The sequence below is a fragment of the Hordeum vulgare genome, chromosome 5H, assembly GCF_904849725.1.
Source record: "Hordeum vulgare subsp. vulgare chromosome 5H, MorexV3_pseudomolecules_assembly, whole genome shotgun sequence".
NCBI classification, from domain to species: Eukaryota; Viridiplantae; Streptophyta; class Magnoliopsida; order Poales; family Poaceae; genus Hordeum; species Hordeum vulgare.
The window spans coordinates 525,579,116-525,602,811 of record NC_058522.1 but is presented as its reverse complement, the minus strand read 5'-3'; the positions used below and the strand labels follow the sequence as shown (position 1 = coordinate 525,602,811).

Genomic DNA, 23,696 nt, shown 5'->3' with positions numbered 1-23,696 from the left:
GTTGACAATTAGACGGTAGAGCTAAGCATTATAGAAACATGAGCATGATGATGGTATATATCAAAGGTTTTATGAAAACCCCGTTGGGTGCCACTAATGCCCGAGGGTGATGATGAGTTAGGTGGCCACTTGTGAAGAAGTGGTGCACCGGGTATATTTGTGTGAGTGATTTTGGAAACAGGATTAGATTTATGATGTGTCAACCGTCCCAGCCTTACATGTACGACCATGATACCCCTTTATGGGACGAGTCTTTGTTGACTACTTTGGTCGGTTCTAGCAAAGAGCCACATTACTAGTGGCGGGAGTGATATGTGGTCACTCTCGTGACGGGGTCGTACCAGGTAGGTCGATTATGCCGTTTTACGTGTTTCGGGCACACCGTTCCCGCATGGATGATACTGTCCAGAGTTAGTGCTCGTAAGACGTACATCATGTGGGCTGGGTACCAATCGAGTGGAACTCTTTGTCTGGTATCGTCAGGGGAAATGCATTGATCGGGTACTTACCTCGGGTATGTTATATACCGCGAGTCGTGGATGACATGGAAGTTTCCCGGATCTCGTGGCTACAGCGTACAACCTCTACAGAGTGTTAAACTATTCGAATAGCCGTGTCCACGGTCAAGAAAAGTTGGGTAATCCCGCTTAAATTACGTCCAGTCGTTTTCGCATAAACCAAGTGTGTGTGAGTTCAAGGTGTTATATGAGTAAGAGTTGATATTGTTAGAGCATATATCTCCATATGTGGTTTTGGTAATTGATGACAATTCCTATGGACTAATGGTTGCCTTAAGCTATATTTATAGGATCTGTCCATAGGCACTTCTTGAAGTCCATCTGTTGGGTCCAAGGAGTTTATATGATGACCAAGATGGTATTCAAGGTATTATCCAAAGAATGGTCATAGAAACACTAGGTTGATCCAGATCTCAGACAAAGAGTAAATCAAGATGATCAACACACAAAGCGTATAAGATGTACCGAGAGGGATCAAGTGATCCCATGGTATGGTAAGCATTGTCCATTACGTGTTTGTGTACTAACCCATGGTCTTTGTGAGAGTCCTATATGGGGGTTAGGTGTGCTTCCATGGGCTTGCGTCAAAAGGAAGATCTCATACAACCCATGAAGGATGACGTCAAGTGGTGATCGTCATCAACATTGTGGTGTGCAAGTTCAAGTGGATCAACACGAATATATCACTGAAACTATTGTTAATGATCATGTGTTGATAAGGACAAGCTCATGTGCTAACAAGGACAAAATCAAGATAAGCATTCCTGAGCACTACATGCTTGATTCTTGTGGATGTTCACATGGTGGACAAATGAAGATGAATACATAAGCTAGGCTTTCCACATTGTGTATGGGAGAGCTACTTGAAGACCTCATCGTGTCTTGCTTTCAACTTGAGCCAAGAAGGAACAACAACATCAAGCTCAAGTGAAAGGGCTAACTCAAAGGTATCAGTTCCTTTAACGTTAGTTGTGTGGAGTGATGATCAGCGAATAAAAGTATACACTCAAGTATGGATCATCAGTACCCCTTTTATGATTCTTGAGTCTTTAGGGATCCCGCACTATTAAGAGGAGATCACAGGTTTCGCGATGAACTTGCTCAAACTACATCTCCACTGTTCTGCTCAGACCACATCTCCACTGCTCTGCTGTTATCTGAAAACAGAACCAGTGCCTCGAACATCCGGCTTCCTCCGGACGTCCGAGGGCCGGACGACCGACTGCTTCGGAAATCCAGAATCCTATACCAGAGAAACTTGAGCCATATAACTCGGACTTTCGGCTCCCTCTGGACGTCCGAGGGCCGGTCAAGGGTCGGACGACCGACAGGCTTAGGAAATTCGGAGACCTGCACCAGAAGAACGTGAGCTCTATAACTCGGATTTCCGGATCCCTCCGGACGTCCGACCCCTTCGGAAATCCGGAACCTTGCACCAGAAGTAGTTGAGTCGAATAACTCGGATTTCCGGCATTCTCCGGACGTCCGGTCCTTGTTCAACTCACAGAGTTTCCAGACATATCTACAGCTCTCGGACGACCGACCCCTGTCGGACGCCCGACCCCTCGCGGATGCCCGGACTTCCGGAAACTGTTGGACGTCCGGACCCTGTGTGAATTAAAGTGTCCCCAACGACTGTTTTTCTCTCCCCACTATAAATACCCCCCTCCCACTTTGTGAGAGGGTAGCCCTAACACAGCCTTATCCTCATAAGAACTCATTTCTACCTCACACACATTTTCTCACACCAAACCTTAGATCCCAAGAGCATTTGTGAGCCCCTTTGAGAGTTGTTCCAATCAAAAGATAGATCGTCTCCCTCTCCTTCTCTCAACCCAAGCTATTTGAGATTTGAGCATTCCCCGTGATCTTGTTACTCTTGGAGGTTGGAGACTCCTAGGCGGTAGGATTTCTTCGAAGAGGAATCAATCCGTGTGATTACCCCCCGGAAAAGTTTGTGAGGGTTTGGAATCCACCTCAAAGGCTTACCACTAGTGGTTGAGAAACGCCTTCGTGGTGTTATCTCAAAGGGAGAATAGGGTGAGCCTTCGTGGCGTTGGTGTGCCTTCATGGTAACATCCACCTCTCTAACGGTGACTAGCTTCCCTCCAAGGAAGTGAACATCGGGATACATCTTCGTCTCAGTGACCTTGGTTATCCTTAACCCTAACTCCTTACTTGTGGTTTACTTGTGTTACTTGAGCATACATACATTGCATATTGTTTGTGCTCATTATATTGTGTTGGATATTTCTTGTACAAGATTAATCATTCAAGCATAACTTCTATATCCACACGTTCATACTTGCAGCTTTTGATATATCGTGTGATATAGTGTGATCTAGTATCTTGTGTTGTTCACCTACTTGTCGTGTGATATAGCTCAAGTAAGTTTGTGTAACTTACTTGTGCTTGTTAGTAACTGTATTGTGTCCATCTTGGTAGATCGTGTTGTTGATACACGTTACAGTGCCTAGTGCATTTAGGATTTGTGCTTGACAAGTACACTCTTAGTTTATTTCCGCATTAGTTTCAAGCCAAATTCGAAGAAGTTTTTAAATAGCCTATTCACCTCCCCTCTAGGCGTCATCGAGGTCTTTTCAGATATGACCAAGTTTGGTGACTTGGCATATCGGGTGAACCCGAAGTGTTTAGCCCACAACAGATATGTTGATATCTGTAACCTGTTCTTCTAAATACCATCTAGCTTATGATGCACATCCATACCCGTCTATGATCATGTTTATTTACAATCTGCTTTCCACCAATACTGCATATTACTTGTTACCATACCAACTGCATTATCCAAATCATGGGTTGTTTGCGAGTACATTCAAAATACTCACTCGCTTGCCACTGGTTATGTTATTGACCAGACTATTGGAATTATGGCCTAGAGGCAATAATAAATGTATAGTTATTATTATAATTCCTGTATCAAGATAATAGTTTGTTATCCATGCTATAATTGTATTGAATGAAGACTCATTTATATGTGTGGATACATAGACAAAACACCGTCCCTAGCATGCCTCTAGTTGGCTAGCCAGTTGATCGATGATAGTCAGTGTCTTCTGATTATGAACAAGGTGTTGTTGCTTGATAACTGGATCACGTCATTGGGAGAATCACGTGATGGACTAGACCCAAACTAATAGACGTAGCATGTTGATCGTGTCATTTTGTTGCTACTGTTTTCTGCGTGTCAAGTATTTATTCCTATGACCATGAGATCATATAACTCACTGACACCGGAGGAATGCTTTGTGTGTATCAAACGTCGCAACGTAACTGGGTGACTATAAAGATGCTCTACAGGTATCTCCGAAGGTGTTAGTTGAGTTAGTATGGATCAAGACTGGGATTTGTCACTCCGTGTGACGGAGAGGTATCTCGGGGCCCACTCGGTAATACAACATCACATACAAGCCTTGCAAGCAATGTAACTTAGTGTAAGTTGCGGGATCTTGTATTACGGAACGAGTAAAGAGACTTGCCGGTAAACGAGGTTGAAATAGGTATACGGATACTGACGATCGAATCTCGGGCAAGTAACATACCAAAGGACAAAGGGAATGACATACGGGATTATACGAATCCTTGGCACTGAGGTTCAAACGATAAGATCTTCGTAGAATATGTAGGATCCAATATGGGCATCCAGGTCCCGCTGTTGGATATTGACCGAGGAGTCTCTCGGGTCATGTCTACATAGTTCTCGAACCCGCAGGGTCTGCACACTTAAGGTTCGACGTTGTTTTATGCGTATTTGAGTTATATGGTTGGTTACCGAATGTTGTTCGGAGTCCCGGATGAGATCACGGACGTCACGAGGGTTTCCGGAATAGTCCGGAAACGAAGATTGATATATAGGATGACCTCATTTGATTACCTGAAGGTTTTCGGAGTTACCGGGAATGTACCGGGAATGACGAATGGGTTCCGGGAGTTCACCGGAGGGGGGCAACCCACTCCGGGGAAGCCCATAGGCATTTTGGGGGGTCACACCAGCCCTTAGTGGGCTGGTGGGACAGCCCACCAATCCCCTATGCGCCAAGAGAGAAAAAATCAAAGGAAAGAAAAAAAAAGGAAGAAGTGGGAAGGGGGAAGGACTCCCTCCCACCAAACCAAGTAGGACTCGGTTTGGGGGGGGAGAGTCCTCCCCCCTGGCTCGGCCGACCCCTTGGGGATCCCTTGGACCCCAAGGCAAGGTCCCCCTCCCTCCTCCTATATATATGGGGCTTTTAGGGCAGATTTGAGACGATTTTCTCACGGCTGCCCGACCACATACCTCCATAGTTTTTCCTCTAGATCGTGTTTCTGCGGAGCTCGGGCGGAGCCCTGCTGAGACAAGATCATCACCAACCTCCGGAGCGCCGTCACGCTGCCGGAGAACTCTTCTACCTCTCCGTCTCTCTTGCTGGATCAAGAAGGCCGAGATCATCGTCGAGCTGTACGTGTGCTGAACGCGGAGGTGCCGTCCGTTCGGTACTAGATCGTGGGACTGATCGCGGGATTGTTCGCGGGGCGGATCGAGGGACGTGAGGACGTTCCACTACATCAACCGCGTTCTCTAACGCTTCTGCTGTACGATCTACAAGGGTACGTAGATCACTCATCCCCTCTCGTAGATGGACATCACCATGATAGGTCTTCGTGCGTGTAGGAAAATTTTTGTTTCCCATGCGACGTTCCCCAACACAGACATGGAAGGACCGGAGTTTGGAGAAGAGTTCGTCTTCGGAGACGAACACGCGAACTAGGACGCTTCCCAGTCAGAATGCCAATTGGTTAAGGCTGATGGCATGGACTCCTGTTTATCCTCAAGATTTTCGCTAGTAGATGTATCAGTGTGATTGGCCTTATAGGCCCTACCTATGTGAAACTTGACTTTGATGGTCATTTGTTGTATTAAACGGTATGTTGGATGTAAGACTCTTAATATTCAGTATCTGTGTGTTTGGTGAGCATTGATCTCTGGGATCACTGAGCACGTTCCTTCGGCGATATCGACTCGTAAGTCGGGGTCCCCACAGAACGGCCTATCTATTTACTTTTATGTTGAGTCATCATCCTCTTACCTACAACACCAGACTGGAGAGCACTATTGTCATTTTTATGCATTGAGTCTAGTCAATGTTGGATATGAGCATGACTAGGATCACTTCTATTCCGAATTATAATATTTAGTCACTACTTGAATCTGAGAGGTGCTCTGCATTTATGTTTTGCGGTCTCATAAAGGGCTAGCGAGATACCATGTCCCCATATTATATCGTGATTGTTTTGACAAATTGTTGACATGTGAGATATCTTATTATTGCTTGCTACTTGGTTATGTATTGCCATGATTGATTATGAGGCTTAACTATCATCATGGATGTCTTTACTTATGATTTATGCTGAAAACTTGAACACTAGCTAAGCATGTGTATAACGACAAGAACAAAAGCTTGGGGGAGTTGATACATCTCCAACGTATCTACTTTTCCAAAAACTTTTCCTCTCGTTTTAACCTCTAATTTACATGATTGGAATGAAACTGACCCAGAGTGACGCTGTTTTTAGCAGAACTACCTTGGTGTTATTTTTGTGCAGAAATAAAAGTTATCGGAATTGGACGAAATTTTTTTGTGAATTATTTCTAGGACTTATGATTAATTATGGATCAAAGACCTGCCAGAGAAAGGTTTGTTGGGGAACGTCGCATGGGAAACAAAAATTTTCCTACGCGCACGAAGACCTATCATGGTGATGTCCATCTATGAGAGGGGATGTGTGATCTATGTACCCTTGTAGACCGTACAGCAGAAGCGTTAGTGAACGCGGTTTATGTAGTGGAACGTCCTCACGTCCCTCGATCCGCCCCGTGAACAATCCCGCGATCAGTCCCACGATCTAGTACCGAACGAACGACACCTCCGCGTTCAGCACACGTACAGCTCGACGATGATCTCGGCCTTCTTGATCCAGCAAGAGAGACGGAGAGGTAGAAGAGTTCTCCAGCAGCGTGGCGGCGCTCCGGAGGTTGGTGATGACCTTGTCTCAGCAGGGCTCCACCCGAGCTCCGCAGAAACGCGATCTAGAGGAAAAACCGTGGAGGTATGTGGACGGGCTGCCGTGGAAAAGTCGTCTCAAATCAGCCCTAAAACCTCTGTATATATAGGTGGGAGAGGGGGGGCCTTGCCTTGGGGCTCAAGGAGCCCCAAGGGGGTCGGCCGAGCCAAGGGGGGAAGGTCTCCCCCCCCCAAACCGAGTTGGACTTGGTTTGGTCGGTGGGAGTCCTTCCTTCCCTTCCCACCTCCTCCTTTTTTTTCTTTCTCTTTGATTTTTCTTCCAATGCGCATAGGGCCCTTTTGGGCTGTCCCACCAGCCCACTAAGGGCTGGTGCGCCACCCTCAAGGCCTATGGGCTTCCCCGGGGTGGGTTGCCCCCTCCCGGTGAACTCCCAGAACCCATTCGTCATTCCCGGTACATTCCCGGTAACTCCGAAAACCTTCCGGTAATCAAATGAGGTCATCCTATATATCAATCTTCGTTTCCGGACCATTCCGGAAACCCTCGTGACATCCGTGATCTCATATGGGACTCCGAAAAACATTCGGTAACCAACCATATAACTCAAATACGCATAAAACAACGTCGAACCTTAAGTGTGCAGACCCTGCGGGTTCGAGAACTATGTAGACATGACCCGAGAGACTCCTCGGTCAATATCCAATAGCAGGACCTGGATGCCCATATTGGATCCTACATATTCTACGAAGAATTTATCGTTTGAACCTCAGTGCCAAGGATTCATATAATCCCGTATGTCATTCCCTTTGTCCTTCGGTATGTTACTTGCCCGAGATTCGAATCTCGTTTACCGGCAAGTCTCTTTACTCGTTCCGTAATACAAGATCCCGCAACTTACACTAAGTCACACTGCTTGCAAGGCTTGTGTGTGATGTTGTATTACCGAGTGGGCCCCGAGATACCTCTCCGTCACACGGAGTGAAAAATCCCAGTCTTGATCCATACTAACTCAACTAACACCTTCGGAGATACCTGTAGAGCATCTTTATAGTCACCCAGTTACGTTGCGACGTTTGATACACACAAAGGATTCCTCCGGTGTCAGTGAGTTATATGATCTCATGGTCATAGGAACAAATACTTGACACGCAGAAAACAGTAGCAACAAAATGACACGATCAACATGCTACGTCTATTAGTTTGGGTCTAGTCCATCACGTGATTCTCCTAATGACGTGATCCAGTTATCAAGCAACAACACCTTGTTCATAATCATAAGACACTGACTATCTTTGATCAACTGGCTAGCCAACTAGAGGCTTGCTAGGGACAATGTTTTGTCTATGTCTCCACACATGTAAATGAGTCTTCATTCAATACAAGTATAGCATGGATAATAAACGATTATCTTGATACAGGAACTATAATAATAACTTATATTTATTATTGCCTCTAGGGCATAATTCCAACAGTCTCCCACTTGCACTAGAGTCAATAAACTAGGCCTCACATCATCATGCGAATGACATTGTAATAAATCTAACACCCATACAGTTCTGGTGTTGATCATGCTTAGCCCGTGGAAGAGGTTTAGTCAGCGGGTCTGCTACATTCAGATCCGTGTGCACTTTGCATATATTCGCGTCCTCCCCTTCGACGTAGTCGCGGATGAGGTTGAAGCGTCGTTTGATGTGTCTAGACTTCTTGCGAAACCGTGGTTCCTTTGCTAAGGCAATGGCACCCGTGTTGTCACAGAACAAGGTTATTGGATTCAGTGCGCTTGGCACCACTCCAAGATCCGTCATGAATTGCTTCATCCAGACACCCTCCTTAGCCGCCTCCGAGGCAGCCATGTACTCCGCTTCACATGTAGAATCTGCTACGACGCTTTGCTTGGAAATGCACCAGCTTACCGCACCCCCATTAAGAATAAATACGTATCCGGTTTGCGACTTAGAGTCGTCCGGATCTGTGTCAAAGCTTGCATCGACGTAACCTTTTATGGCGAGCTCTTCATCACCTCCATACACGAGAAACATCTCCTTAGTCCTTTTCAGGTACTTCAGGATATTCTTGACCGCCGTCCAGTGATCCACTCCTGGATTACTCTGGAACCTACCCGCCATACTTATGGCCAGGCTAACGTCCGGTCTAGTGCACAACATCGCATACATGATAGAACCTATGGCTGAAGCATAGGGGACGGAGCGCATATGCTCTCTATCCTCATCAGTTGCTGGGCACTGAGTCTTACTCAATCTCGTACCTTGTAAAACTGGCAAGAACCCTTTCTTGGACTGTTCCATTTTGAACCTCTTCAAAACTTTATCAAGGTATGTGCTTTGTGAAAGTCCTATCAGGCGTTTTGATCTATCCCTATAGATCTTAATTCCTAGAATGTAAGCAGCTTCACCTAGGTCCTTCATAGAGAAACTTTTATTCAAGTAATCCTTTATGCTCTCCAAAAACTCTACGTTGTTTCCAATCAGCAATATGTCATCCACATATAATATTAGAAACGCCACAGAGCTCCCACTCACTTTCTTGTAAATACAAGATTCTCCAACCACTTGTATAAACCCAAAAGCTTTGATCACCTCATCAAAGCGTTTGTTCCAACTCCGAGATGCTTGCACCATTACATAAATGGATTGTTGGAGCTTGCACACCTTGTTAGCATTCTTATGATCTACAAAACCTTCGGGTTGCATCATATACAATTCTTCCTTAAGGAAACCGTTAAGGAACGCCGTTTTGACATCCATCTGCCAGATTTCATAATCGAAAAATGCAGCTATTGCTAACATGATTCTGACGGACTTAAGCATCGCTACGGGTGAGAATGTCTCATCGTAGTCAACTCCTTGAACCTGTGAAAAACCCTTTGCCACAAGTCGAGCTTTATAAACGGTCACATTGCCGTCAGCGTCCGTCTTCCTCTTAAAGATCCATTTGTTCTGAATAGCCTTGCGGCCCTCAGGCAGTACCTCCGAAGTCCACACTTTGTTCTCATACATGGATCCTATCTCGGACTTCATGGCTTCTAGCCATTTGTTGGAATCTGGGCCCACCATTGCTTCTTAATAATTTGCAGGTTCATTGTTGTCCAACAACATGATTGATAAGACGGGATTACCGTACCACTCTGGAGCAGCACGCGGTCTCGTCGACCTGCGTGGTTCGACAGAAACTTGAACCGGAGTTTCATGATCATCATCATTAACTTCCTCCTCAACCGGCGTCGCAACGACAGAGGTTTCCCCTTGCCATGCGCCACCATCCAGACGGATGAGAGGTTCGACAACCTCGTCAAGTTCTATCTTCCTCCCACTCAATTCTCTCGAGAGAAACTCCTTCTCGAGAAAAGCTTCATTTTTAGCAACAAACACTTTGCCCTCGGATTTGAGATAGAAGGTGTACCCAACTGTCTCTTTTGGGTAACCTATGAAGACGCACTTTTCCGCTTTGGGTTCCAGCTTTTCAGGCTGAAGCTTTTTGACATAAGCATCACATCCCCAAACTTTAAGAAACGACAACTTTGGCCTTTTGCCATACCACAGTTCGTATGGTGTCGTCTCAACGGATTTTGATGGTGCCCTATTTAAAGTGAATGCAGTTGTTTCTAATGCATAACCCCAAAACAATAACGGAAAATCGGTAAGAGACATCATAGATCGCACCATCTCTAATAAAGTACGATTACGACGTTCGGACACACCATTACACTGTGGTGTTCGAGGCAGTGTCAACTGTGAAACAATTCCACATTGTCTTAAGTGAGCACCAAACTCGAAACTCAGATATTCACCCCCACGATCAGACCGTAGGAACTTGATCTTCTTGTTACGATGATTTTCAACTTCACTCTGAAATTGCTTGAACTTTTCAAATGTTTCAGACTTGTGCTTCATTAAGTAGACATAACCATATCTACTCAAATCGTTAGTGAAGGTGAGAAAATAACGATATCCGCCGCGTGCCTCTACGCTCATCGGACCACACACATCGGTATGTATGATTTCCAACAAGTCACTTGCACGCTCCATTGTTCCGGAGAACGGAGTTTTAGTCATCTTGCCCATGAGGCATGGTTCGCACGTGTCAAGTGAATCAAATTCAAGTGACTCCAAAAGTCCATCGGCATGGAGTTTCTTCATGCGCTTTACACCAATATGACCTAAGCGGCAGTGCCACAAAAATATGGCGCTATCGTTGTAAACTCTAACTCTTTTGGTCTCAATGTTATGTATGTGTGTATCGCTATCAAGATTCAATATGAACAATCCTCTCACATTGGGTGCATGACCATAAAAGATGTTACTCATAGAAATAGAACAACCATTATTCTCTGACTTAAAAGAGTAACCGTCTCGCAATAAACAAGATCCAGATATAATGTTCATGCTCAACGCAAGCACTAAATAATAATGATTTAAGTTCATCACTAATCTGATGGTAACTCAAGTGAAACTGTGCCGACGGCGATTGCATCAACTTTGGAACCATTTCCTACGCGTATCGTCACTTCATCCTTCGCCAGCCTTCGTCTATTCCGCAGTTCCTGTTTCGAGTTGCAAATATGAGCAACAGAACCGGTATCGAATACCCAGGCACTACTACGAGAGCCGGTTAAGTACACATCAATAACATGTATATCGAATATACCTGATTTTTCTTTGGCCGCCTTCTTATCAACCAGATACTTGGGGCAATTGAGCTTCCAGTGACCCATATCCTTGCAATAGTAACACTCCGTTTCAGGCTTAGGTCCAGCTTTGGGTTTCTTCGTTGGATTGGCAACACGCTTGCCGCTCTTCTTTGATTTACCCTTCTTGCCTTTGCCGTTTCTCTTGAAACTAGTGGTCTTATTCACCATCAACACTTGATGTTCTTTACGGAGTTCAGACTCTGCGACTTTCAGCATCGCAAACAACTCGCCGGGTGACTTGTTCATCCCTTGCATGTTGTAGTTCAACACAAAGCCTTTATAGCTTGGCGGCAGTGATTGAAGGATTCTGTCAGTGATAGCCTCTTGCGGGAGTTCAATCCCCAGCTCAGCTAGACGGTTTGAGTACCCAGACATTTTGAGCACATGTTCACTGACAGACGAGTTCTCCTCCATCTTGCAAGCATAGAATTTATCGGAGGTCTCATACCTCTCGATCCGGGCGTTCTTCTGAAAGATAAACTTCAACTCCTGGAACATCTCAAATGCTCCATGACGCTCAAAGCGACGTTGAAGTCCCGGTTCTAAGCCATACAAGACTGCACATTGAACTACTGAGTAGTCCTCCTTACGTGCTAACCAAGCGTTCTTAACATCCCGATCAGCCGTAGCGGGTGGTTCATCTCCTAGCGAAGCATTAAGGACATAATCCTTCTTCCCAGCTTGTAAGATTATCTTAAGATTACGAGCCCAGTCTACAAAGTTGCTTCCATCATCTTTCAACTTAGCTTTCTCTAGGAACGTATTAAAATTCAGGGTGACTGTCGCGTGAGCCATGATCTACAACACAAATATATTCAAAGTGGACTTAGACTATGTTCAAGATAATTAGAGTTTAACTTAATCAAATTATACGCTAAACTCCCACTCAAAAGGTACATCTCTCTAGTCATTTGAGTGGTTCATGATCCACTTACACTAGCTCAAGTCCCATCATCACGTGAGTTGAGTATAGTTTCAGTGGTAAGCATCCCTATGCTAATCATATCATCTATATGATTCATGATCGACCTTTCGGTCTCATGTGTTCTGAGGCCATGTCTGCACATGCTAGGCTCGTCAAGCTTAACCCGAGTGTTCCGCGTGCGCAACTCTTTTGCACCCGTTGTATGTGAACGTTGAGTCTATCACACCCGATCATCACGTGGTGTCTCGAAACGACGAACTGTAGCAACGGTGCACAGTCGGGGAGAACACAATTTCGTCTTGAAATTTTAGTGAGAGATCACCTCATAATGCTACCGTCGTTCTAAGCTAAATAAGGTGCATAAAAGGATTAACATCACATGCAATTCATAAGTGACATGATATGGCCATCATCACGTGCTTCTTGATCTCCATCACCAAAGCACCGGCACGATCTTCTTGTCACCGGCGCCGCACCATGATCTCCATCAACGTGTCGCCATCGGGGTTGTCGTGCTACTCATGCTATTACTACTAAAGCTACATCCTAGCAAAATAGTAAATGCATCTGCAAGCACAAACATTAGTATAAAGACAACCCTATGGCTCCTGCCGGTTGCCGTACCATCGACGTGCAAGTCGATATTATCAATTACAACATGATCATCTCATACATCCAATATATCACATCACATCGTTGGCCATATCACATCACAAGCATACCCTGCAAAAACAAGTTAGACGTCCTCTAATTTTGTTGTTGCATGTTTTACGTGGTGACCATGGGTATCTAGTAGGATCGCATCTCACTTACCCAAACACCACAACGGAGATATATGAGTTGCTATTTAACCTCATCCAAGGACATCCTCGGTCAAATCCGATTCAACTAAAGTTGGAGAAACCGACACTTGCCAGTCATCTTTGAGCAACGGGGTTACTCGTAGCGATGAAACCAGTCTCTCGTAAGCGTACGAGTAATGTCGGTCCAAGCCGCTTCAATCCAACAATACCGCGGAATCAAGAAAAGACTAAGGAGGGCAGCAAAACGCACATCACCGCCCACAAAAAACTTTTGTGTTCTACTCGAGAAGACATCTACGCATGAACCTAGCTCATGATGCCACTGTTGGGGAACGTCGCATGGGAAACAAAAAATTTCCTACGCGCACGAAGACCTATCATGGTGATGTCCATCTACGAGAGGGGATGTGTGATCTACGTACCCTTGTAGACCGTACAGCAGAAGCGTTAGTGAACGCGGTTGATGTAGTGGAACGTCCTCACGTCCCTCGATCCGCCCCGCGAACAATCCCGCGATCAGTACCACGATCTAGTACCGAACGGACGCCACCTCCGCGTTCAGCACACGTACAGCTCGACGATGATCTCGGCCTTCTTGATCCAGCAAGAGAGACGGAGAGGTAGAAGAGTTCTCCGGCAGCGTGACGGCGCTCCGGAGGTTGGTGATGACCTTGTCTCAGCAGGGCTCCGCCCGAGCTCCGGAGAAACGCGATCTAGAGGAAAAACCGTGGAGGTATGTGGTCGGGCTGCCGTGGAAAAGTCGTCTCAAATCAGCCCTAAAACCTCCGTATATATAGGTGGGAGAGGGGGGCCTTGCCTTGGGGCTCAAGGAGCCCCAAGGGGGTCGGCCGAGCCAAGGGGGGATGGTCTCCCCCCCAAACCGAGTTGGACTTGGTTTGGTGGGTGGGAGTCCTTCCTTCCCTTCCCACCTCCTCCTTTTTTTTCTTTCTCTTTGATTTTTCTTCCAATGCGCATAGGGCCCTTTTGGGCTGTCCCACCAGACCACTAAGGGCTGGTGCGCCACCCTCAAGGCCTATGGGCTTCCCCCGGGTGGGTTGCCCCCTCCCGGTGAACTCCCGGAACCCATTCGTCATTCCCGGTACATTCCCGGTAACTCCAATAACCTTCCGGTAATCAAATGAGGTCATCCTATATATCAATCTTCGTTTCCGGACCATTCCGGAAACCCTAGTGACGTCCATGATCTCATCCGGGACTACGAACAACATTCGGTAACCAACCATATAACTCAAATACGCATAAAACAACGTCGAACCTTAAGTGTGGAGACCCTGCGAGTTCGAGAACTATGTAGACATGACCCGAGAGACTCCTCGGTCAATATCCAATAGCGGGACCTGGATGCCCATATTGGATCCTACATATTCTACGAAGAACTTATCATTTGAACCTCAGTGCCAAGGATTCATATAATCCCATATGTCATTCCCTTTGTCCTTCGGTATGTTACTTGCCCGAGATTCGATCGTCAGTATCCCCATACTTATTTCAATCTCGTTTACCGACAAGTCTCTTTACTCGTTCCGTAATACAAGATCCCGCAACTTACACTAAGTCACACTGCTTGCAAGGCTTGTGTGTGATGTTGTATTACCGAGTGGGCCCCGAGATACCTCTCCGTCACACGGAGTGACAAATCCCAGTCTTGATCCATACTAACTCAACTAACACCTTCGGAGATACCTGTAGAGCATCTTTATAGTCACCCAGTTACGTTGCGACGTTTGATACACACAAAGTATTCCTCCGGTGTGAGTGAGTTATATGATCTCATGGTCATAGGAACAAATACTTGACACGCAGAAAACAGTAGCAACACAATGACACGATCAACATGCTACGTCTATTAGTTTGGGTCTAGTCCATCACGTGATTCTCCTAATGACGTGATCCAGTTATCAAGCAACAACACCTTGTTCATAATCAGAAGACACTGACTATCTTTGATCAACTGGCTAGCCAACTAGAGGCTTGCTAGGGACAGTGTTTTGTCTATGTATCCACACATGTAAATGAGTCTTCATTCAATACAATTATAGCATGGATAATAAACGATTATCTTGATACAGGAATTATAATAGTAACTTATATTTATTATTGCCTCTAGGGCATAATTCCAACAAGGTTGCCAGTGGGCCACAAGACAACACGGCGCCCCCTAGGTTGCGCACTGATGGCTTGTGGGGTCAACGTGGCTCCTTCGATCCTAATTCTGGTCCTATAATATCACATCTTTGGATAAAAAAATGAGAGAGAAGTTTTCATCGCATTTTACAAGATAGAGCTGCCGCCACATCCTGTTCTTCCTCCGAAGGGGTGATGTGGAGTCCATTTGAGGCTTCGGAGAGGGGGATTCGTTGACGTCGTCATCACCAACCTTCTCCATCAACACTGCCATGATGCTCACCACCGGTAGTGAGTAATTCCTTTGTATGCTTGGTGGACTATGGTGTGATTGGATGATATTGATCATGTAACCGAGTTAAGTTTGATAGGGCTTGATCCCTAGTATCCACTATGTTTTGAGATTGATGTTTCTATGACTTTGCTATGCTTAATGCTTGTCACTAGGGCCCGAGTGCCATGATTTCATATCTGAACCTATTATGTTTTCATGAATATAAGAGTGATTTGGATCCTATCTTGCAATTTGTAGTCACCTATTACGTGTCATGATCCGCATACCCCAAGGTGACAATAATTGGGATTCTTTTTGGTGATTCCCGTAGTTTGAGGAGTTCATGTATTCACCATGTGTTAATGCTTTGTTCCGATTCTCTGTTAAAAGGAGGCCTTAATATCCCTTAGTTTCCAATAGGACCCCGCTGCCACGGGAGGTAGGACAAAAGATGCCATGCAAGTTCTTATCGCAAGCACGTATGACTATATACGGAATACATGCCTATATTATGTTGATGAATTGGAGCTAGTTCTGTGTCACCCTAGTGTGTAACTCTTACATGATCAATGTCATCTAAATCATTATCCATCACCGATCCACGCGCCTATGCTTTACATATACTGAATCTTGCTAAGTTACTATTGTTGCTGCTCCTGTCACACCTGCTACTCAATTGCTCCTGTTACTATTACCGAAATTGTTGCGATCACTGTTACTGTTACTACTACTATTTGTTTTCTACTAAATCCTTGCTCGAGAGAGATATCCGAGGTTCGGTTGAATTGACAACTCATCTGTCAAGGCCAATAATATTATTTGGCTTCCCTTGTGTCGAATAAATAAATTAGGGTGAAATACAACCCGTGAAGACGCGATACCCTATACTCGTGGATTATCACACGACTCCTCTGAGAAAGCTTGCACTTGGTACTGCGGCATATTCCGTTGGTGAGATGGTCAGGACAGGGGAGAGCACAGGCCTGAAGACTATTGTCAAGTTTGTCGATGTTGTGGTCGAGGTGCTTGGAGCAGAGTATCTGAGAGAACTAAATGTGCAAGACACGGAGAAGTTGTTGGCTATTGGAGAGGCCAGAGGATTTCCAGGAATGCTCGGTTCAATTGATTGCATGCATTGATAGTGGAAGAACTGCCCCAAAGGTTTGCGAGTTATGTATCAAGGTCACACCAAAGAGGCTACCATCATGCTAAAGCGGTGGCATCACATGACTTATGGATTTGGCATGCTTTCTTTGGAATCTCGGGTTCTCACAACGATATCAACGCGCTTCAACAATCTCTGGTGTTCAGGAAGCTTTGCAATTGGGAATCACCTCTGTTCAACTACGCCGTCGACGACCGAGACTACAACATGGGATACTATCTTGTCGATGGCATATATCCTCAGTGGGATGCATTTGTGAAACCATATCCGAACCACATGGCAACAAACAAAAGCACTTCGCAACAATGCATGAAGCAGGTAGGAAGGATGTGGAGAGGGCATTCTGTTGGAAATATGCCCTAGAGGCAATAATAAATTGCTTATTATTATATTTCCTTGTTCATGATAATTGTTTATTATTGATGCTATAATTGTATTAACCGGAAACCGTAATACATGTGTGAATATATAGATCACAATGTGTCCCTAGTGAGCCTCTAGTTGGCTAGCTTGTTGATCAATAGATGATCACAGTTTCCTGATCATGGACATTGGATGTCATTGATAACAGGATCACATCATTAGGAGAATGATGTGATGGACAAGACCCAATCATAAGCATAGCACTAGATCGTGTTGTTTGTCTGCTAAAGCTTTTCTCATGTCAAGTATCATTTCCTTAGACCATGAGATTGTGCAATTCCCGGATAACCTAGGAGTGCTTTGGGTGTATCAAACGTCACAACATAACTGGGTGATTATAAAGGTGCACAACAGGTATCTCCAAAAGTGTTTGTTGGTTGTACGAATCGAGACTGGGATTTGTCACTCCGTGTGACGGAGAGGTATCTCTGGGCCCACTCGGTAATCCATCGTCATATTGAGCTCAGTGTGACTAAGGAGTTATCCACGGGATGATGTGTTACAGAATGAGTAAAGAGACTTGCCACTAACGAGATTGAACAAGGTATAAGGATACTGACGATCAAATCTCGGACAAGTATCATACTGGTAGACAAAGGGAATTGCATACGGGGTTGATTGAATCCTTGACATCGTGGTTCATGTGATGAGCTCATCGTGGAACATGTGGGAACCAACATGGATATCCAGATCTCGATGTTGGTTATTGGCAGGAGAGATGTCTCAGTCATGTATGCATGTCTCCCGAACCCGTAGGGACTACACACTTAAGGTTCAATGACGCTAGAGTTGTAAAGGGAATAATATATGGTTATCGAAGGTTGTTCGGATTCCCGGATGAGATCCCGGATGTCACGAGGAGCTCCGGAATGGTTCGAAGGTAAAGATTGATATATAAGAAGTCTTGTTTTGGTCACCGGAAAAGTTTCGGGCTAATCCGTAGTGTGCCGGGAGTGCCGGAGGACCCCCGGGACGGGTTTGACGACCAAAGGAGTTCGTGGGCTGTTAGAGGAGGTGGACCAGCCCTTATTGGGTTGGCCAAGGCCTTCTCTAAAATCCCATGCGGCTAGGGATAAGGAGATAAGGCAAAAGGAGTTTTAAAAGGAAGGGATCCACCTCCCTTGTGGGAGGTGGACTCCTCCCTAGCTCGGCCGAACTCCTTCTCCTTAGAGGAGTGGCCAAGGCAGCCCTCCCTCTCCTTCCCCCTATATATACTTGAGGTTTTGGGATTTTTGAGACACAATAATTCATCTCTCTCCCACGGCGCAACCCTACCTCTCTCTTCTTCCTCCTCCGCAGCGTTTGGCAAAACCATGCCGGAGAACCACATAGCTCAACCGTCACCACGCCGTCATGCTGCGAGAGCTCTCCCTCAACTTCTCCTCTCTCCTTGCTGGATCAAAAAGCAGGAGACGTCACCGGACTGTACGTGTGTTGAACGCGGATGCACCATCGTTTGGTGCATAGATCAGAATCTACCGCGATCTGAATCGCTGCGAGTATGACTCCATCAACCGCGTTCTAGCAACGCTTCTGCTTAGCGATCTTCAAAGGTATGAAGATGCTCTACAACCTCTCTCGTTGCTGGTTTCTCCATAGATAGATCCTTGCATGGCGTAGGATTTTTTTTTTGAAATTACTACGATACCCAACACATTCAGAGTGTTGCAAGCGCATTGGGAAATTGTTCGTGGGCTGCAATGACGTGAGAATCAAAAACTTTGTGACAACTGATGATATATTGTGTTATTTTGCACAATATGATTGTTGAGGGTAAGGGTGATGGTGTAGATCAATTCAATGATTTCGAAGCACGTGGAGAAGGTGTTGAAATCCCGAAAGATCAAGATGTTGTTCAACATATGATTTTTTTACAGATGCATCAGAATCTCCGAGATCATCGCGTGCACGCGCAACTACTCAATGATCTGATAGAGCATATGTGGATCCACAATGAAAATCAAAGACCAAATATTTGATTGGGCACTTGAAATAAATTTAATGTAAACGTTATTTATGCTCAGTACCAACATTTGTTATTTACATGTGACATTAGTTTGTGTGATCGACGTGCATGATTTTATATGAATTTAAAAGTCCGGATATCAGATATATGAATGCACACAACGACATATGAACTGTCGTCTGGATACGTCCACGAGCGTGTCCAGACGCCATCCACGGATGTTTAAGGGACGGATTTGCTCAGTTCGGATGTAGATGCTCTAAGAGCCTTGATGTTTTTTTTTAACACAAGAGCTATGATTAGCACGTGGAAGATGCAGGAGCTCTGTGTCGTCTATTCCGTGTGCAGATTCAGTGTTGGCAGAGATCGCTCCATGGCCGAAGGAGATCTGAGGCCAGTCCACGGGAGCTCCACGGCGCGCACGGCACGAGCCCATGACGCCACCGCCGTGCTCCGGGCACCATCCAGCCAACCAACCGGACACTCCACGAGCGCCCACCCTTCCAATCACTGCGCGCCACGTCCACCGGGAATTGAACAGGCAGTTATGTGCGCTCAACTACCAACAGCTAAACCCCGCCAACCCCTTCCCGCCGTATTAATTTCCCCGATCTACTTATGCTCCGGATCCCCCTCCCCTGCCAGCAACAGGAACCAGACTGCGCCCCCGGATCCTCACTCACTCGTCTCCCTCTCCTTCCCTCTGCGCGCGCACCGTGACCGGAGATGCCGACGGCGATCCCAACGGCGACGGGCCTGGCGACGGGGCCGGGCAGCCGCGTGACGCGGTACGCCAAGTCGACGGCGGCGTCGGTCACGCCGGTGCGCCCCGGCAAGACGCACGAGCTCTCGGCGCTGGACAACGCCATGGGCCGCCACGCCGTGCACCTGGTGCTCTACTGCCGCGCCGCGCCCGGCGTCGACCGGGACCCGCTCAAGGAGTCGCTCTCCGAGGCGCTCTCGCTCTACCCGGCCATGGTCGGCCGGCTCACCCGCCCCGAAGGAGAGGGCGGTGCCGCGGCCGGCTCCGGGTGGATTGTCAAATGCAACGACGCTGGTGTGCGCACGGTGGACGCCAGGGCGTCGGTCACGCTCGACGACTGGCTCGCCACGGCCTCCGCGGACGACGAGATGGACCTCGCCTACTTCGAGCCCATGGGTCCCGAGCCTTACATCTGGTCTCCCTTCTACGTCCAGGTGCCTACTAATCTAAGTAACTCGTTTTTTGAGGATTCAGTTCACTAACACTTCAGTTCATTACTTCATGACCATCGACATTGTTGAGAATCAGTTCCATCGATCCAGCATGTATATCTTCCAGTAGGATAACGCATTTGTAGAATCCAGTATAGCGATGTTGCTCGCAGCTTTCATTCTGCGGGCGTCGCAGTGCTGTTCCAGCGATAATGTTGCAGTAGGACAGCTCCAAGAATTGAATTGCCCGTGGAGTAGTTGTCCGCCAATTTTCTCAGGTCGAATGAATGTGCCACATGCCTGCATTTATTCACTGGGTACATCATTAACGTTCGTGGCCGTGCATGGCGATGTGGATGCAGCTGACGGAGTTCGCGGACAAGTCGTACGCGCTGGGGCTGAGCTGTACCCACTCCCACAACGACCCCACGGCGGCCGCGCTCTTCTTCCACGGCTGGGTCGCCGCCCACCGCCGGAGCACCAGCCCTTTCCCGCCCTTCCTCCACTCGCCGTCCTTCGCCGTGTCACCGGCCACCTCGACGCCCCCGGCGCCGCCTCTGCTCGCCGCCAAGTCTGCCGCCGCTCCGCCTAGCGCCGACGCCGCCGTCACCATGTCATCCGCAACGTTCCACTTCCCCGCCGACGCGATGCGCGCGCTGGTGTCCTCCCTCGAGCCCGAGACGACCCCCTTCGCGGCGCTTGCCGCGCTCTTCTGGCTGCGCATCGCGGGCGCCGAGGAGGAGAGGGAGCTCACGCTCGCGCTCGACTTCCGCAAGAAGATGCACGCGCCGCTGCCGACCGGGTACTACGGCAGTTCCGTCCACTTCACGCGCGCGCGCGCCGACCTGGCGTCGGGGCTCGCGGCCGTGGCGGCGGCTTTGGACCGGCGCGTGGCCGGCGTGCCCGAGGAGGATCTGTGGGCCGCCGTGGAGTGGCTGCACGCGCGGCAGGCCGAAGGCGGAGAGCCCTTCCAGATGTACGGGCCGGAGTTCACCTGCATGGCGCTGGATCACGTGCCCATGTACGGCGCCGAGTTCGTGGCCGGGGTGCGGCCGGCGCGCGTGGCGTGCCGCATCGGCGGGGCTGTCGGAGAGGGGATCGTGATCGTCCTGCCCGCGGCCGAGGGCGACGCGGCGAGGGACGTGGTGGTGACGCTCCCGGCCGAGGCGACGGCCAGGATCTGCCGCGACGACGAGGTGCTCCGGTACGGCGCCGAGGTGATGGCTGGGCCCAAGGTGGCAACGGGGGCCAAGGCACAGTAGGATCCACAGCCTAATAAAAACTGGCCGTTAACGGTTTCACTATATGTACGCTTTAATTTGATGGTGATGCCTTGGAATGATTTTGATGTAGTACTACTTCCCTGTTGTAATGTGCACGTGAATGCTAGTGTATGTTGTTATTGCTGTAGTTTTGAAGGTTTTATCTTGGGAATTTAAGCATTCATAGTCATGGTGTTATTGTACTACTATCAAACTTCCGATTTATTTAGATTTGCAGACTCAACTGCAGAAGTTTGAAATCACAACGGGCTTACGTTTGGAGATGAAAATTTTAAGTAAGAGTGTTTTAAATCAACTGGATGATTTTCTGTCTTCCCAAGCCGCCTCATACACACGCACATGTCCCCCTCAGCTACAACTTTTTTCCTACCTTTGTCTGTTCCAATGCTCTCCCCTCCACTCGTTCTCCTCCTCATCTTTTTTCCGTTTTTCCCTTCCATGTCTCTCTGCTTTGCACTTTGGACGGTCACCATCGAAACGTGAATCGCACCTCGTCGCCACCTACGCCACTAACCCAAGAAACAAAGACTCGGACCAAGTTTTCATCATCTTGGGAAATCCACAGGTCGGATCTCTAGGCCATGGATGAATCCGCAGACATGGATACGAGATGCCGTCGTCCAACGCTGCCTGCATATATATTAACCTGCATTTCATTAATCGAAAAATTCACACAAATCGGTTGATATTCATCAAAGTTTGAACAGAAAATACAATAAATTATCCATAAATAACATGTAAATTAAGTCTAATACAACAATGTCTAAAATTTAACTAGATTAATCAGATGTTTAACATATTTTTTATCAACGGATCATACCCTCCTACACATGCTCTCCATTCAGCTCTATTCAATAGTGTGTATGTAAATGGCTGCCCATTTGTCCCATGGTACATCACGGCAATGCGTGCAGGCTATACAACATTGAGTGAATGAATTAATCAACAAGTTGAGCAAAAGGAAGCAAAACTTACGATCTCGCAATCTGTCGTGAGCTGACGAACCACATTATAAAATTTGGTGATGTTGGTGTGTATAACATACGAGTGACACAATAACGACCTCACATTGCGTTCTTGAATGATGTAACATGTCGTAGGGCCCAATGTGTTTTTGTGTGTGAAACGATTCACGCATTTGCTGTTAAAAGGTCTCATCACTGCTCATGCCTATGAAATCCGTGGATGCGGCCAACCATGCATCACACAACTCGTCCTTCATGGTTGAGTAGGTCCTTCGTACTCTAAAAAACGACATAGTGTTCGAAAATAACCGCAATGGAATTTAACCGAACACCTTCCGAGCATGGTGTTCGCTATGAAGGTCGTCTACAAGGCGCGAACTGTATCTGGGTACAAACTGCTCGAGGGTGGACAACTTCATTGTACAGGCGAGCAGCTATGTCGGTGCTGGTTGCGGACGATTGATGATACCTCTATGGCGGCCAGAGACGTACAACAGTAGAGGCGGAGGTGGAGGGTGCGGATGCAAAGTAAGAGGGGAAGGGTTGGAGTGGAAGAAAATGGGACTGAGAGGTGAGATTGGGTGGACCGGGAATGTCAGAGTCTTACGTGGCTGCTCCCCGGACTCCCGCAAAGCCCCCCCCCCCTCCCCACTTTCTCTCCAATTTGTTGGAGAAAACACATCCAGACCTCTCGACACACCATATAAAACCGCTTTGGATGACTCCACGGTCCAGACGGATGCGGACAGTTTGCGGGTCGTCTAAGATTTATTCTAAACGGAGGTAATTTGTTTTGCCTCATCTCGTTAAATGACAAGAGGAGAACAAAGTATGTTTATTACATAACCGTAAAGGTCAAACAAAAACACAAAGGGATCATTCTTGCGGTAATATGTTATCCAGCGATTTTGCCCATGCAAGCACCCAAAGTTTTGCCTCCACCTTGATTGCCGCAATAACGTGCAAGGGTAAGGACGCCTTGTTGCGAAATACTCTCACATTCCTTTATTTTCAAAATGCCCAACAAGCTAACATCTTCAAAAAATGAGTTACTTCCGGGTTTTACCCTCTATTTTAACATTTTTGACACTAATTACCTCGTTTAACAAGATTTCGTCCATTTTACCCCTTTTAGCGAAAGTGTTCTCACAATTTATCCTGTTTAAAATTTATGAGCATTATGATCGGTGGGTCACAACTGTCAGGTGTAACTGATATGCCAGTTCGGTAGTTTTTCATGACCATTTTTCTCATTGTTGTGCACCCTGTCCCGACCGGCTCGGCCCGATGAAGGTCCCTCGCATCACAC

General features: G+C 47.0%; 1 protein-coding gene across 1 annotated transcript; it reads left to right on the top strand.

Moving 5' to 3' along the window:
- Positions 1 to 19,594: 19,594 nt before the first annotated feature.
- On the top strand, positions 19,595 to 21,591 carry LOC123452191 (protein ECERIFERUM 26-like). The gene is made up of 2 exons (XM_045128799.1): positions 19,595 to 20,142; positions 20,502 to 21,591. The coding sequence occupies exons 1-2, from the start codon at positions 19,672 to 19,674 to the stop codon at positions 21,399 to 21,401; spliced, it is 1,371 nt and encodes a 456-aa protein (XP_044984734.1). The 5' UTR covers positions 19,595 to 19,671; the 3' UTR covers positions 21,402 to 21,591.
- The last annotated feature ends 2,105 nt before the right edge of the window (positions 21,592 to 23,696 follow it).

Bases quoted from the DNA above. Each gene is read 5' to 3' on its own strand.
- LOC123452191 (XM_045128799.1), top strand. From the start codon at position 19,672: ATGCCGACGGCGATCCCAACGGCGACGGGCCTGGCGACGGGGCCGGGC. The intron at 20,143-20,501 runs GTGCCTACTAAT...ATGTGGATGCAG, and splicing joins GGTCTCCCTTCTACGTCCAG to CTGACGGAGTTCGCGGACAA.